Below are 17,816 nucleotides of genomic sequence, written 5' to 3'. Positions count from 1 at the left end.
CATAGAAAAATACAGCGCAGTACAGGCCCTTTGGCCCTCGATGTTGCGCCGATCCAAGCCCACCTAACCTACACTAGCCCACTATCCTCCATATGCCTATCCAATGCCCGTTTAAATGCCCATAAAGAGGGAGAGTCCACCACTGCTACTGGCAGGACATTCCATGAACTCACGACTCGCTGAGTAAAGAATCTACCCCTAACATCTGTCCTATACCTACCACCCCTTAATTTAAAGCTATGCCCCCTCGTAATAGCTGACTCCATACGTGGAAAAAAGTTCTTATGGCCAACCCTATCTAAACCCCTGAGGAGAAAGTGAGGTCTGCAGATGCTGGAGATCAGAGATGGAAATGTGTTGCTGGAAAAGCGCAGCAGGTCAGGCAGCATCTAGGGAACAGGAAACCCCTAATCATCTTGTACACCTCTATCAAGTCGCCCCTAAACCTTCTTTTCTACAATGAAAACAGCCCCATGTGCCTCAGCCTTTCCTCATACGATCTTCCTACCATACCAGGCAACATCCTGGTAAACCTCCTCTGCCCCCCGTTCCAGTGCCTCCACATCCTTCCTATAGTATGGCGACCAAAACTGCACACAATACTCCAGATGCGGCCGCACCAGAGTCTTATACAACTGCAACATGACCTCAGTACTCCGGAACTCAATCTCTCTACCAATAAAAGCCAGTATGCCATATGCCTTCTTCACCGCACTATTTACCTGGGTGGCAACTTTCAGAAATCTGTGTACATGGACACCAAGATCCCTCTGCTCATCCACACTACCAAGTATCCGACCATTAGCCCAGTACCCCATCTTGTTGTTACTCTTCTTTTGATGTCCCCTCCATACCTTTCTCCTAATATCTTAAAACTATGACCCCTCATGCCATTCAACCCTGCCTTGGGAAAAAACCTCTGGCTATTGACTCTAGCCTTTCCTCTCATTATCATATATACCTCGATCAGGTCACCTCTCTTCCTCCTTCTCTCCAGAGAGAAAAGTCCGAGCTTAGTTGACCTTTCTTCATGAGGCAAGCCCTCCAGTCCAGGCAGCAACCTGGTAAATTTTCTTTGCACCCTCTCCAAACCTTCTGTATCTTTCCTTTAGTAGGGCGACCAGAACTGGATACAATATTCCAAGTGTGGTCTCATCAGGGACTTGTAGAACTGCAACAAAACCTCGTGGCTCTTAAACTCGACCCTCCTGTTAATGAAAGCCAAAACACTATATGCTTTCTTAACAACCCTATCCATTTGGGTGGAAACTCTGAGGGACCTATGTACTTCAACACCCAGATGCCTCTGTCCCTTCCCACTGCCAAGAATCCTGTCTTTAATCCTATATTCAGCACTCGAGTTCAACCTTCCAAAATGCATCACTTTGAATTTATCCAGATTGAACTCATCTGCCATTTCTCAGCCCAGCTCTGCATCCTGTTTATGTTGTGCTGCAGCCTGCAATAGCCCTCGATACTATCAACGGCACCTCTAACCTTTGTGTCATCTGCAAATTTACTAACCCACCCCTCAACCTCCTCATCCAAGTCATTTATAAAAACTACAAATAGCATAGCTGTGTCCACTACTTTTTGACTTTTACATAAATAATTTGGATGTGAGCACAAGAGATATAGTTAGTAAGTTTGCAGATTACACCAAAATTGGAGGTGTAGTGTATACAGCGAGGAAGGTTACCTCAGCTTAAAACAGGATCTTGATCAGATGGGCCAATGGGCTGAGAAGTGGCAGATGAAGTTTAATTCAGAGGTGCTGCATTTTAGCAGGACTTACACACTTAATGATAAGGTCCTCGGGAGTGTTGCTGAACAAAGAGACCTTGGAGTGCAGGTTCACAGCTCCTTGAAAGTGGAGTCACAGGTAGATAGGATAGTGAAGAAGGCATTTGATATGCTTTCGTTTATTGGTCAGAGTATTGAGTACAGGAGTTGGGAGGTCATGTTGTGGCTGTACAGGACATTGGTTAGGCCACTGTTGGAATATTGCGTGCAATTCTGGTCTCCTTCCTCTTGGAAATATGTTGTGAAACCTAAAAGGGTTCAGAAAAGATTTAGAAGGATGTTGCCAAGATTGGAGGATTTAAGCCAAAGGGAGATACTGAACAGGTTGGGGCTGTTTTCCCTGGAGTGTCAGAGGCTGAGGTTCCAGGGAAACCTTATAGAGGTTTACAAACTCAAGTGGGGCATGGATAGGATAAATAGACAAAGTCTTTTCCCTGGGGTCAGGGAGTCCAGAACTAGAGGGCATAGGTTTAGGGTGAGAGGGGAAAGATATAAAAGGGACCTAAGGGACACAGAGGGTGGTACGTGTATGGAATGAACTGCCAGAGGAAGTGGTGGAGGCTGGTACAATTGCAACATTTAAAAGCCATCTGGGTGGGTATATGAATAGGAAGGGTTTGGAGGGATATGGGCCAAGTGCTGGCAGGTGGGACTAGATTGGGATATCTGGTCGGCGTGGATGGGTTGGACTAGAGGGTCTGTTTCCATGCTGTACATCTCTATGACCTTATGACTCTATGCCTGGAAATCAAGTTTACACTGACATCTACTGGCTTCATTCTCACAAGAATACATGTGAGCCTAAATTTAAATGCTTTTATTATTCATCCTTCAGTTGTAGAAACATTACTTGTATGAGTTTCATTTAGACTGGGTTCTATTTTTGGATTGGGTACATTGATGAAAAGAAGTTTAACATTTTGTTTTCCTGACTTCCAGGAGGAAGCCTCGCCTGGGATCGTCCAACATTGCACTCAGCCGATGGCTCCCAGCTCGCTATGAAGATGGGTTTTCACTTCCACTGGGCTGGACTCCAATCAGGCTGCATTTTGGATTCCGGCTGCCACTGGTAATTGTTTGCAAATCAGGCAAAAATAAATCAAAATCTCTATGCTATCCATAAAAGAGCTGTCTGTTTGCGGTCACCAGTAATATACCAGTAATATACCAGCATCATACTTGGGGCAGGTAATGAGGTGTGCTAGTGTAGTGTACCTTCTTTATGACCCCAGCTGATATTATTACTGAACAAATTAGATCATGGATAGATTATATTTTATGTTCTTTAAATATAACAAGGTGGTCTGTCACTGAACCACGGACCTACAATATTGAAGATTTGGTTTTAATAATCATTTATTAATCAAGACAAAAGAAGATCAAACCGAATAGACAAAACTATTTTCACATGATACAAACTATAAGATTTCAAAACACTCAGTAACATACAATCCCATTTATTCCAACATCACCCCCCAAACACCAGAAAGAACCCATTCTCTGTCACTTTTATGGATTGACCTAATTTTTCTTTCAACTCCCAGTCCTAAAAGTTGGATAGCCTCTTCTTTGAGTGTTCACCTGATTGAGCTTTGACTCTCCTGGCTTCAAATAATCACTTCAGGGTCTAACTAAATATTTCTGGGTGTGGAGTTTTCAAACTGCTTATACTGAGGTAACTTGTACCTTAACCACTCTAAACCATGTTCTCTCTTCAGGAGAAACTGCTTTACACATCTAATTCCTCGTGTGACTTCTTCAAACTGAAACCAAAAAGCAACGTTTTTGTTTCCAAATGACACATGTTTCCTCTAAACAAAAAAGAAACCCTATTCAGATCCTTCTGACTGAAATTCTAAGGCATTTCATTCTTTACCTTGTCCACTGGTCCACTGTGAACACTTTCCAGGAAATGTATCTTCATACTTTTAAACCATCAAGGGCCCTGAAAACCAAACAAATCTGAAGCCTGTAGCAAATGATATTAAAATGCATATAAATCTCACACATTACACCCTACTGCACCTAGAGTTAACCTGTCAGACAGGATGAAATTCACTTTTACCCTTTCAGTGTTCAATGCTATTTTATGAGCTCTCTTTGCAACAGTTCAACACTGTCTTAGTGGATGTGGACACAAAACACAACTGACTCTTTAATGCAGTAGTAACTGAATATACATTTGCAGTATCATTGGAAAGACCACAATGCAATGGTGTATTAAATGGTCCACTGGTTGGACAAGATAAAAAGAAAATCCCAGTCTGCTATTGAATGTCTCTAGCTTGGCATGTTCTTTGTGTTCTCATGGGGTTTCAGTCTTTATTAATGTTTTCTTAGTCGGGAACATGTTGTAGAAGAGCAGATGAGAGGACAGTAGATATATCATTGATGAATGAGCCTTGACATGATTTCATGTGATGAATGTTTTCCACTTTTCCTCCAGGTTCGACAAGTGTCAAATGTTATCCTGAGAACAGCCAATAAAGATGTGGTCTCAGATTTAACAAGAAGTCATTTTTTTATGCAATGGGGTCAGTGGATTGATCACGACATGAGTTTAAGCCCTTTTAGTGGCAGCCTCCAGACCTTCAATGATGGCATCAATTGTGACCGAACTTGTATTCAGCAAAGTCCTTGTTTCCCAATTAAGGTTAGACCTCTATTCTACTCCTGAAATTCTTTGTATAGCATGTGATCTTTTCCCTTCCTTGCATCCTTGATCCAAGCATTTTCTATCGGCTCACCAGTGAAATTAAGAGTATTCAAATGTTTCCTGGAGATCCAGTTCAAAATTCTTAACGATACCCTCTGACCTGGTTTGACCAACAGTCTTTACTCATAATAGATCATGAGAGATGGAACTGAATTCTTCTATAGTAATTGAAATATTGACTAAGGTGGAATTGGGAGTAGAGTGAGGAACCATGTGGCATCTGATCGATGAATTATTGAGAAAAATTGAGACCAGTAGAAGATAGATCTGTTATTATACTCTGGAGCTATAGTGTCAGATTACCCATTGCGGTTAAAAAGAAATAGAACATGGGGTTTCTGTAATACCGACTTGATGTGTCTTTTTTCAGTTGTGTTCTTAGAATCTTCATTTGCACTCTTCTTCAACACTCTCCACTAAATCAACAAGAAGTCCATGTCTGGAGTCAAATCCAATGATTTCATCAATGAATTTTTATAGTTAATGTACTTTATTCTTTGAGCTATGTCTTGAATTGTGTCTATCCTTGATTATGTATTTGTAACTTATCACAGCTATTCTTTGTTAAGACATTCTTGTCAAATGATTAAATTTGTGCTTTTAAAAACATGCATTTATTCATTGCCTGTGCATAGTTCCTATTCTGCATTAACCTGCATTATTTTATGGTGTTATACTCTCATTAAAATCAACCAACTATTGCTTAGTCTTTTAATTTATCTGTTCTGAACCTATTTGCCTATCTTTTGTAAGCTTCCTGACTATGTGCCTTGGTGTCACCAGGCAATATTAAACAATTGCTGAAGTCAACTGCTCCATGTTATTTATTCTGTGAACAACAGAATGCAGAACAATTCCTTGTAGAATTGTCCCAGTCACTGACTGCAGACAGAGCCTCTTTCACTTTGATCTAAAGTGTCCTTGATCTTTCCTGACAGATCCCTCCAAGTGACACAAGAATCAAGGACACAACTAAATGCTTGCCGTTCTTCCGGTCAGCTCCTGCGTGTGGCAGCGGTGAGCTGGGTGCATTATTTGGAGATGTCAACACTCGTCAGCAGATCAATGCACTTACTGCTTTCATTGATGTGAATGAGGTCTATGGCAGCACAGACTGTTTGGCCAACAAACTCAGAAACCTCACTAATGAACTTGGCCTGTTGGCTGTCAATGAGAAATACTCTGACAATGGACGAGAATATTTACCATTTAACACCATTTCAAGCAACCTTTGTGGAAGTATGGGGGAAAGTTGTTTAACCAGTGAAAATTCAACTCCATGTTTTTTGGCTGGTGAGTATTAGCTGGATTAAGAACTTCTGTCTCAAGTCACTTTTATACGGGACATTCTTTTTACATGCAGTGCTCCAGCTTTACAATCGTTTAACACGCATCACAGGAATTTACTGTACATAGAAAGAAAGGTGTTAGGAGTTATCAAGTAGTAATTGATTTTGTAAGAGTTGGAAGATGGCCAGAGACAAGAATAATTGAAATATGAGAGAACATTGCACAAAGCTTTGCACATTGCAAAGATTTACTTTGCACAGTAAAGTCTGAAGAAAATAGCAATCTAATAGGAATTGAGCAATAGCAAGACAAAAAGGGCAATACCCCACCACTGCCTTTTTCATTATCCATTCAGTCACTGCTTTTCGTTTTGAGCTGGGCAGATCAGAAATGTATCTTTATAGGTACAAACTTGTTTGTCCTGTGTAACTTGGATGTTGCAGCTTGTGTGGTGTTAGTGGTGAGGTGCTTATGATGCACGTTCCATCTTTTGGCACTTGGCAAAGTAAGGTCATTAGACTCAAAAAGTAAGCCATTCAAGCCTGCTAATTGGGATGAGATGTGATAATCCTCAACTCCACTTCTGACTTTTCCCCATAACACTTGGTTCACTTACTGGTAAAATGTTGTTCTATCGCAGCCTTGAATATATTAATAACCCAATCTCAACAGCTCTTTGTGATATAGAATTCCCACAGATTCACAACCCTCTGAGAGAAGAAATCCAAGAAGTCTCATAACTGTTTTAAGTGGGTAACCTCTTACTCTGAGATTTTGCCTGAGAGGTCCTAGACTCTCCTACAAAGGGAAATGATCTCTCCCTATCTACCATGTAAAGTTCTCTAAGAATCCTATTGTTTCAATAAGATTTTCTCTCATTCTTCTAAACTCCTGAATACAAGCCCAGCTACTAAAATCCTTTTCATAAGGAAGCTGTCCTAACCTAAGCTGAACTTAGTGAACCTTCTCTGGACTGCCTACAATGATAGTATGTTTTTCCCTAAGTAAGGGGACCAAATCTGTTCTCAGTATTCTGTGTGTAATCTAACTAGTATCTTGTATAGTTATGACAAGGCTTTCCTATATTTATACTCCATTCCATTTTCAATAAAGGCCAATATTCCATTTGCCTTGTGTTATGGACCAGGCCAGACCCTCAAAACATTTTTAAGCAGGTAGCCCACACTGTAACTTTGCTATTTGTTTAGGTAAGTGTATATTGGATATTCCTGGAGCGAATTAGCTGATCCGACTGCCAAAGTTTAAACAAACATAATTTATTTCTAATTTACAGAATGAAACACAAAGAAAAGAAAATAGAATACTGGATTACTTATCTTATCCAAAAATCCAACAGACCATCCCGACTTAATGATGCTGTTCCGACACAATTTGCAACAGTCCCAATAAATACATCCCTTAGCATAAACAGTAAAAATGAAACAAGCCAGGGCTGACAGGCTTGAAGTTAGAGAGAGAGAGAGAGAGAATACCCGGCTGGACTTGCCCCAGCAGCCTTTCTTCACATACACTGCTGCTGAACTGAATCAAAATCTTTACTCTAAACGAAGGCTAGCTACCAGCTAGCTGGCCACTCCCCTTTGATTATACCTTTTTATTAAGATATGAAAGCCTTAGGCTAGAGGCATTATCTGTTCGGGATAAAAGTAAAGGGCCCCTGTAAACCTCAAAACCAGCGTAGTTAGAGCTGAGCCAATTTCCCCCGATCTGGAAAAACCTCAAGGGCACAGTAACCTTGTAAAAAGACCAACATTGTGACAATTACCTATTAGCCTGCTGAATGTGGAATCTAGCATTTATGTACGAGAAGCACCAACTTCCTTTGTCCAAATCCTTCAGCATTCTTTCTCCATTTAAATAATATTCAGCTCTTCTTCTTGCCAATTTGCATAAAATAGTTAAACTCTCATTTTCAGACTTTTATTGAAGCACAAAACCAATCCACATTGACTGTCACAGAATATAATAAATGATCAGATTTTGTTCTGGTACGGCTTGAGAGATAAATGATGAACAATAGGAATGTTGAGGGTCTCTACTTCCAATCGTATGTCAATCAGAGAGAAGAATGTACGGGACATTCTTTTTACATGCAGTGCTCCAGCTTTACAATCGTTTAACACGCATCACAGGAATTTACTGTACATAGAAAGAAAGGTGTTAGGAGTTATCAAGTAGTAACTGATTTTGCAAGAGTTGGAAGATGGCCAGAGACATTCCTGGAGCCTTGGTTTACATCTCATCTGAAAGGTAGGATCATTGACAAAGTAACATTTCCTCAGTGCAACCCATACTGCAATGTTAGCATTCTCTCAATGTAAAACTACAATAATCCCAGCCTAGATTGTCCAGTTTCCAGAATGAAGCTTTACGTTTTGTTTTCAATGGTGAGAATATTATTACAAGGCTAAAGGTACATTTTGTGACTCCATCCTTAATCCTCTGTTGATTACTCTTATATCTCTGAGTCTTTTAAATTGTGGTTTCAACTCTACTATCCCAGAGACAAGAGCACGTAGTCCATGTTTATATTCCAGTGCAGTACTGAGGGAATGCCCCACTGTCACAGGTGCCATGCTTTGGATGCTATATTAAACCAGAATCCCATCCATGCTCTCAGGTTGATGTAAATTATCTCATAGCACTACTTTGAAGCAGAAGCTTCATTAGATCGCTATTTGTCACTCAACCACTATCACTCAAAGTTTATAATGTAAACCATTATCTCTTGCTATTTATGGACTATTACTGAGCACAACTAAGCTGCTATATTTCCTATATTATAACAGCGATAGAAAGGATAGTGATGAAGGCATTTGGTATGCTTTCCTTTATTGGTCAAAGTATTGAGTACAGGAATTGGGAGGTCATGTTGCGGATGTACAGGACATTGGTTAGGCCACTTTTGGAATATTGCATGCAGTTCTGGTCTCTATCCTATTGGAAGGATGTTGTGAAACTTGAAAGGGTTCAGAAGAAATTTAGAAGGAAGTTGCCAGGGTTGGAGGATTTGAGCCAGAGGGAGAGGCTAACTAAGCTAGGGCTGTTTTCCCTGGAGCATTGGAGGCTGAGGGGTGACCTTATGGAGGTTTATAAAATCAAGAGAGGCAATCGGTAGGATAAATAGACAGTCTTTTCCCTGAGGTCGGGGAGTCCAGAACTAGAGGGCATAGGTTTATGGTGAGAGGGGAAAGATATAAAAGAGATCAAAGGGGTAAAGTTTTCACACAGAGGGTGGTGCATGACTGGAATGAGCAGCCAGAGGAAGTGGTGGAGGCTGGCACAATTGCATTTAAAAGACATCTGGATGGGTATATGAATAGGAAGGGTTTGAAGGGATATGGGCCAGGTGCTGACAGGTGGGACTAGATTGGGTTGAGATATCTGGTCGACATGGATGGGTTAGACTGAAGGGTCTGGTTCCGTGCTGTACATCTCTATGACTCCACTTCAGCATATTTATTGTCTACAGCTTACTTTAAAATGTCTTGATTTTGTGAAAGGTGACTTAAAAATGAAGATCCTTTAATATTTTGCCCTTAATATTTCCTTTTCAAAATTAGAGTCCCAAAATCTCTGGTGAAGATAAACTGTATCCATTAGGTTTTGGTGCCCTACATTTTCAATGATGTCCTACAGTCTTGCTGGTTTAACTGCAATCAGTAATCCTCCCACATTTTCACCATTATGCATTGTAAAATTATCAAGATCTCCTACCATCTCCAATCTTTTAAATCCATGTTCAGATTTTTTTTTTCATTCATTCATGGGTTGTTGGTGATATTGGATGAACCACCATTTAGTGCCCACCCTAGTTGTCTTTGGGAAGGTTGTGTTGAGCTACCTTCATTTTTCTACAGGTTTTTTTTCTTTTGTCAGTAACATTGTAAAGGATTGTAGACCTACCACTTGTAAACTTGAATGCATTTGTCTTCCCACAGGAGATGTACGAGTGAATGAACAGCTAGCCTTGTTATCATTACATACAGTGTTTCTCCGGGAACACAATCGTTTAGCAAGAGAGTTGAAGAGAATGAACCCTCACTGGAGCGGAGATACGACCTATCATGAAGCGAGAAAAATCCTGGGAGCTTTTCAGCAGGTAAAGAGAAAATGTCTTTTAGACATATGTAGGAACAAATATGGGCTATCTTTAATTAAGTTTGTGGTTCATCACATTTAATCAGACTATAAATTGTTCAATTATTTTGACCTGTTTTCCCTGTTTCTGGTCACTTGACATTTGTTGATGTAATGCTACCTTGACTTTCAATGTTGATGAATATATTCCTAGCTAATTGCAGATAAACAATGTTTTATTGCTCATGTGCTTCCAGGGGAATGAGGTTAGAAATTGAAATGATCCACTGCAAGTGTGCACCCCAGCCTTGGGGTTAGGCAGTGGTGTGTCCACACTCTGGGGTCAAGACAATCGGGTATCAATGTTTTGAGGTCAAGACTGTGGCATGTCTTGCTCTGGGGTCAGACAGTAGGGCAGAGTGGGTTGCCCGGCTATAGTGTCAGATAGTTGGGTACCCATGTTCTCCAGTCAGTATCTGAGCTAAGATGGCCTGTTGCGTTCAGAAGACTTCTCCTTGCAGTGGTAAACGTTCGAATGTATTGAAGTTGATAAGGAACCTGAATGGGATGAGGTGTATTCTAGGATATTGATGGAAGCCTGTATCCATTTTGTGGAGGAACTGTCTCTAATTTTCCAACCTTGGAATGCCAGCAATTGATAAAATTGCCAATGTTGCACACTTGTTCAGAAAAAAGTATAAAGGCAAGCTCAGCAATGGAGTTGGTCATTTCAATCTCAGTGGAGATCTCATTTTGGCAGATTCAGAATAACTGAGGGAGGCTAGCATAATTTTTCAAAGGACAAATGGTGTTGAACTTGCTTGAGTTTTTTGAGGTATTACGAAGGCTTCATAAGAGGTTCATATGGAGGATATAGATTAACAGATTTGATCAAGTGTACAATGTATCTATGAAGATTGTTAGATCTCATGTCCAACAAGAGGCAGTAGCAACATGACTTTTAATGAATTTGGCTGAATGAACAAAAACAGAGTATTGGTAAAAGACTGTTTTTCGGATGGGAGCAGGTTTATAGTGTTGGGCTCCATAGAACTCATCCTGTGTAGATTAATGACACAGATCTTAATGTAGAGGTCACAATTTCAAATGTTGTAGATGATATAAAACTTGAAAGTTTTGTGAATCATGTTGGTGTTAAACTTAAAGATGGACAAGTTGGTGAAATGGTAAATGAAATTTATTGAGGAGAAATGTGATTTATTTGTGACAAGCATTAGAAGTCATTTATTTCGATAGGAAGAGCATAAAGACACAATATGAAGTAGAGTGCGATTCCAGAAGTAGTGCAGTCTCAAAGAGACTGGATGCATTAACAATTGAAGGTGACACACAGATTAAGTGAGCAGCTGATAAAGCACACAGAAGCATGAACTTTATGAATCAGGGCATAGAATCTGAAAGCAAGGAACTCTTGTTAGAGCTGTATAATACTGCAGTTCAGTCTCAACTGGAATATTACATCCATTTCTGGTCACCACCTCTTTGCAAGGACGTGAAAATGTTTGGAACGAGAGCTGAAACAATTCAAGAGAATCATAGAATTCCTACAGTGCAGATAGTGACTATTCAGCCCATCAAGTTTGCACTATTCACCCTGAAGAGCATCCCACCTTGACCTATGATGCCACAGCCCCACATTAACTATGGCTAACCCACCTAACCTGTACATCCCTGGAAGCTGCAGAGTAACCTAACATGTCCAATCCAGCTAACCTGCATATCTTTGGACTGTGGGAGGAAACCCACATAGTGACGGGGTGGTGGGGGGGGGTGATTATGCAAACCCTACACAGATAGTCATCCAGGGTGGAACTGAACCCAGGGCCTTAACACTATGAAGCATCAGTGCTAACCACTGAGCCACCATGCCAATAATGTTTCCTGTAGTGAGAAACTTTAATTAATAGATTGATTGGACAAATTGCCTCAGATAAGAGAAAGCTTACACCAGAGTTGATAGATGCTCAGAATTATACAATGTCTAGTCAGAGTATGTAGAGAGAAGCTTTTCCTATTGGTGGAAGTATTGTGAGCCTGAGGATGCTGATTTAAGGTAATTGCTAAAAGAAGCAATGGCAACAGGAAGAAAACTGTTTTTACACAGCAAACGGTTAAGATCTGCAATGTATAACTTGGAGATGGGTTTAAAATTGAGACACTCAAAAGGAAATTTGAATCAAACTTGAATAAGCATCCGGGGCAGAGCTCTTAGGAAATGTTGGTCATTTAGGGTGAGAGGGGAAAGATATAAAAGAGACCTAAAGGGCAACTTTTTCATGCAGAGGGTGGAAAATGTATGAAATAAGCTGCCAGAGAAAGTGGTGGAGGCAGGTACAATTGCAGTATTTAAAAGGTACTTGGATGGGTATATGAATAGGAAGGGTTTGGAGGGATATGGGCCAGGTGCTGGCAGGTGGAACTAGATTGGGTTGGGATATCTGGTCAGCATGGATGGGTTGGACCGAAGGGTCTGTTTCCATGCTGTACATCTCTATGACTCTATGACTCTATTGTTGATCAATCCTTCAGAAGGTCAACACAGATACAATGGGTCAATTGAGCTCCTTTTGTGCTGTAATATTCCAATTCCAATTTGAATTTCTGTACCCAATCATTACTTTCTGAACTGCCATATCTTAAGTATCAGGGTAAAGAGCAATGTATATGCACTCTCACTTCCAAAACACAACAGTGATGGAAACTTGAATCCTTCTGAGTGTGCCAGAGATGTAACCGATTAATATCCAGCGACACAGAGATCATTTTCTAATACAATACTTATTGATCCTTTTTCAATTCTGACTACACTGATAACTTCTCTTCCTGCTACAGATAATAACCTACAGAGACTTTCTTCCATTGCTTATTGGGAATGAAGCAACAAAGAAATATCTCCCACGTTATGAAGCCTATAATGAATTTATTGATCCTGGTATTGCCAATGTTGTCTCAACAGCAGCTTTCCGTTTTGGGCATCTTATCATTCAGCCAAAGCTATTCCGCCTTAATGAAAACTACCAGGAACATCCTCAGTTCAAAAACATTGAACTGCACAAGGCTTTCTTCACTCCCTGGAGACTGATCAAGGAAGGTAGGTAACAATCTTTAATATAGAGTCATAGAGATATACAGCATGGAAACAGACCCTTCGGTCCAACCCGTCCATGCTGACCAGATATCCCAACCCAGTCTAGTCCTACCTGCCAGCACCCGGCCCATATGCCTCTAAATCCCTTCTGTTCATAGACCCATCCAGATGCCTTTTAAATATTGCAAGCAGCAAACTCATCTTGAGACATTACAGTGAGACTGAGAGCAATCTTCCACTTCAGTAATGGGCAAATAGACTCATGATTACAGTAACTAAGTTCAAGCTCTAAGTGTGATATGTCAAATAGAGTTGAACACAGGTAGTCCTTATTTAAGGTTATGGTTTCATTTCTGAGAATTGCAACCTTAAGTGAAACAGCTTTAAATGAAACTTAGATTCCTGTACAAATGAAACTTAGATTCCTGTACAAATCAATGAGAAAGCTATAACAAGGGAAGGGCCTTTCTTATCAGAAAGTACGAAAGCATTTAGAATCAAAGACTCCTTACAGTATGCAAACAGGCCTTTCGGTGTATCAACACTCTGAAGAGCATTCCAACCCTCCCCATACTATACCATGGCTAAGGTGCATAACATGCACCTCACTGGACACTACGGGGGAATTGAAATAGCCAATCCACTTAACCTGTACATCTTTGGATTGTGGAAGGAAACTGAAGCACCTTGTGAAACCACCACACACAGGGAGAATGTACAAACTCCATACAGTGATCCAAGGCTAGAAACAAACCAGGGTCCCTAGCACTGTGAGGCAGCAGTGCTAACCACTGTGCCACAGTGCAGCCTATTAAACTTAACCTATCCGCCTTAATATCTTACATTGCTGAACTCCCACATTTCAAAATACCATGGTCCCTTTCTTGATCAGATTATATTCCCTACAGTGTGGAAGCAAGCCCTTTGGCCCAACAAGTCCATACCGACCCTCCAAAAATTAACCCACCCAGACCAATTCTCCTACCCTATATTTACCCCTGACAAATGCACTTAACACTATGGGCAATTTAGCACAGCCAATTCACCTGACCTGCACATCTTTGGATTGTGGGCGGAAACCCGCACAGACACGGGTAGAATGTGCAAACTCCACACAGATAGTCGCCTGAGGTTGGAATCAAAACTGGGTCCCTGGCAGTGTGAGACAGCAATGTTAACCACTAAGCCACCATGCCATCCTGAATTGTTCTCCTATGTCATTCTACATTCTCATTTCTTGTTGCATCTGGCAACCACAGAACTTTTTGTCAGCTCACATTGGGACTCCAGCATTGGATCAGATCAGAAAGAGGCCACAAGTGGCAGAGTAGGTACTGGGAGAGATTGCAAACGAAGGAGACAGGCCACAAGTCAAAGAATTTGAGCATGGAAGAGGCCACAGAGCACATAGGTGTTACCTGTGAAATATTCTTAAAAGAATGTTTGACCAGTTTATAACTCATAAAATGCATATACCTTCATCTATAGAAGCAGAATTAGACCATTCTGCCCATTGGGTCTGCCCCACTGTTCGATCATGACTGATATTCCTCAAAGCCATTCTCCTGCCTCGCCCTGTAAAACTTGTTGCCATTACTAATCAAGAACCTATCTATCTCTGTCTTAAATATACTCAATGACTTGGCCTCTACAGCCTTCTGCAGCAATGGGTTCCACAGATTAATATCTTTTTGGCTTAAAAATATTTCTCCTCATCTTAATTCCAAAGTGTCATCCCTTCACTCTAAGGTTGAATACATGTTAATGGTTTTTTGGGCACTCCTGTTCCTCTGGGCTAATCCTTGTTTGTTTTTGATCTATGGTAACCTTGGCAGCTTTGCATACCATCAGGCCTTGCTTGCAGAAACTGTTTAGCCGAATTTGTGTTGGGCCTAGTTGAAGGGTGACCTTGTCGAGGTTTGTAAAATCATGAGGGGCATGGATAGGTTAAATAAACAAGTTGTTTTCCCTTGAGTGGGGGAGTCCAGAACTAGAGGGCATAGGTTTAGGGTGAGAAGGGAAAGATTTAAAAGGGACCTAATTGGTAATGTTTTCATGCAGAGTGTGTTGCGTGTCTTGAATATACTGCCAGAGGAAATGTGGAGGCTAGTACAATACAGCATTTAAAAGGTGTCTGGATGGGTACATGAATAGGAGGGGTTTAGAGGGATATGGGCCAGGTGCTGGCAATTGGACTGTATTAGGTTGGGACATCTGGTCAGCATGGACAAGTTGGACCGAAGTGTCCATTTCCATGCTATACATCTCAATGACTCTGTAACTCTTTAGATGCCACTAATTTAGTTGCCCTTTGCTTCTAATTATATGAAATGATTTTTCAGTCTGTTGCTGCAAACAAGGATTAGCCCAGAGGAACAGGAGTGCCCAAAAAACCATTAACATGTATTCAACCTTGCTGCAATTTTTATTATCTTCTATTAGACCTGATTCCCTGGCCTGCTCTCTTGCTTGTGTTATTTCTACCATAATAGTGGGTGAAGCAGGCATTGTTACCCATTTCCTCAATAGAAACTCTGTGAGGAGTGGCTCTAATTTTCAACTCTCGAGTAAAAGTAGCTGATTCAAGTTAAATGATCATGTGCACCTCTTCCCATTTTCTGTTCCATTGACTTCAGTGGTTGTACTTGATAAATAATGGATGAGATAACTAAAGTTCAATGAAATCAATTTCTGATTGGCTTCATGTTGTATTTGTGCTGGCACAGTGCCTGGCCAGCAAGTTAGTTATTAAATAACTGTGAAGGAAAACTGCTCACTATTGGTCAAGTTACAGTGTTAGTTAATGAGCCTGGTTGAATTACATTCTGTTTTTGTAAGCAAGAACCCACACTTTTCAAGTAGGTTCTTGTTTCAGTCCCAATTTTCTGGGCAGACCTATTTTCATCCGTACTATCGCACATTGCTGCAGATTCCTGAAGAAGGGTTTATGCCCTAAACGTCGATTCTCCTGCTCCTCGGATGCTGCCTGACCTGCTGCACTTTTCCAGCAACACATTTTTCAGCAGAGTTTGAGAACCTGAGTAAATTGAGATTTTTCTTTTTCCACAAATTGCATCCAAATATAAATTAATTGGTTCCTCATCATCACAAAAGACCTGTACTAAAATACAGAAAGGTTTAAGGAAATGATAGCAGGGAATGCCAACGCCATCTCCAGCCCTTGTTTCATTTGCATGCTATTTTTGATTCCCCCACAGACAGTAGATTATATACAGTACATTTTAAATTGACATTTAATATCCATTAATATCCTTATAAAACTTGATCAGAAATTACGAGCAAATTGTTTTACTATAATAAAATGAGAAAATGTTGAAAATACTTAGATCAGGCAGCATCTATAAACTAAGTTAATACTTACAGCATTTTCTGTTTTGATTTCAGATTCATAGCACCTGTAAAATTGTTCATATAGACATCAAGCTACAAGACAAAATGCAGACTCAAAAACATGATGTTAACATGCTATATTTTTTCTTATACTCTTCAACTATCAAATTGTATTTCTCTCACTCTTTCAAGTACCACATAGCATTACTTAGAATTTCTGAAAACAGAGTAGCGGAAGATTGATGAATCTTCTGGAGAAATGTCATAAAAGTCATTTATGCCAGTTTTGCAATATAGCCATTGAAATTATGACAGGAATCTTGAATACTACCTTCCACAACTCAGATGTCTATTCATTTTGCCAAACACTATTTATATTAAGCAAGATTCTATTACAGAGTCTTGCTTAAACAATGCTGATTTTGTCAGGTACCAATCTTTGTCATAGATATTTATGCATTTCTCCCACTCACAACTATTCCAACACTCTTCAAGGAACAGTTTAAACAATAGCATAATTATCCATAACATCGATTAAGAATGCATATTTATTGTGTGTGTGTACCCTCATTCATTTTAGGTGGGGTTGATCCCCTCATACGAGGGTTGTTGGGCAGACCGGCCAAGCTGCAGGTGCAGGACAAGATGATGCATGATGAATTACGTGAAAAACTTTTTGAATTGACCAGCCAAATAGCCCTGGACCTGGGTTCTTTGAATATGCAGCGTTCGCGAGATCATGGAATTCCAGGTAAGTGGAAAATCACGATATAAATGCAAAAAACATGTTGAAATGTCAGTTAATACAACAATTTTATTACTAAGGCTCATAGTATGAAGAAGCTAGCAGGAACAAACCTGGAAAATGCAGTTCAGCATGGCGGGCAGCATCTGTTGAGAGAGAAGTAGAGTTAAAAAGAGTCATACTGAACTAAAAATATCAATGCTGTTTACCACAGATGCTGCGAAAACTACTGTGATTCGCCAGCATTCGCAGAATCCTTACCAGTGTGGAAGCAGGACATTTAGCCCATCGAGTCCACACACAACTTTCTGAAGAGCAGTCCACCCAGACCAACCCCGCTATTCCTGTAACCCTACATCTCCCATGGCTAATCCATCTAGCCTACACAAACCTGGAGACTATGGGAAATATAACATGGCCAATCCACCTAATCTGCGTATTTTTGGACTGTGAGAGGAATCCCATGAGGGCATGGGCAGAGCGTGCCAACTCCACACAGACAATCACCCAAGGGTGGGATCAAACCTGAGTTGCTGCGCTATGAGGTAGCGATGCTCACCGCTGAGCCACTATGCCATGCCTTAACAAAAGCACTGCTGAGAATGAGACATAAGCCCTGGACTCTCAGATTAAAAGCCTGGTGCTCTACCAGCTCAGCTACGAAAGTCCACATTTTCTGCGTTTGTTTCAGATTTCCAGCA

The 17,816-nt window shown here is 40.6% G+C and overlaps 1 protein-coding gene and 1 long non-coding RNA gene across 3 annotated transcripts in view; one reads left to right on the top strand and one right to left on the bottom strand.

Moving 5' to 3' along the window:
* LOC148141882 (uncharacterized) overlaps window positions 1-17,816 on the bottom strand; it is a 118,453-nt gene that overhangs the window by 64,314 nt on the left and 36,323 nt on the right. For both annotated transcript variants that reach the window (XR_015752363.1, XR_015752362.1), the window contains exons 3-4: window positions 17,229-17,261; window positions 16,402-16,435 (exon numbers count right to left, since the gene is read on the bottom strand). This is a non-coding gene — a long non-coding RNA (uncharacterized LOC148141882). The remainder of the gene's footprint in view (window positions 1-16,401; window positions 16,436-17,228; window positions 17,262-17,816) is intronic.
* The window catches only part of LOC122564093 (myeloperoxidase-like), a 46,708-nt gene that overhangs the window by 13,853 nt on the left and 15,039 nt on the right, over window positions 1-17,816 (top strand). Inside the window, exons 5-10 of the mRNA XM_043718653.2 lie at window positions 2,743-2,872; window positions 4,250-4,456; window positions 5,458-5,812; window positions 9,772-9,932; window positions 12,764-13,022; window positions 16,951-17,121. Of these exons, the coding sequence (XP_043574588.1) occupies window positions 2,743-2,872; window positions 4,250-4,456; window positions 5,458-5,812; window positions 9,772-9,932; window positions 12,764-13,022; window positions 16,951-17,121 (1,283 nt within the window). The remainder of the gene's footprint in view (window positions 1-2,742; window positions 2,873-4,249; window positions 4,457-5,457; window positions 5,813-9,771; window positions 9,933-12,763; window positions 13,023-16,950; window positions 17,122-17,816) is intronic.

The sequence above is a fragment of the Chiloscyllium plagiosum genome, unplaced genomic scaffold (assembly GCF_037043375.1).
Source record: "Chiloscyllium plagiosum isolate Xiang-an unplaced genomic scaffold, Cpla_swu_hap1 HiC_scaffold_31, whole genome shotgun sequence".
Taxonomy (NCBI): domain Eukaryota; kingdom Metazoa; phylum Chordata; class Chondrichthyes; order Orectolobiformes; family Hemiscylliidae; genus Chiloscyllium; species Chiloscyllium plagiosum.
The sequence above is the reverse complement of the archived record's forward strand: the minus strand, read 5'-3'. Positions and strand labels throughout refer to the sequence as shown.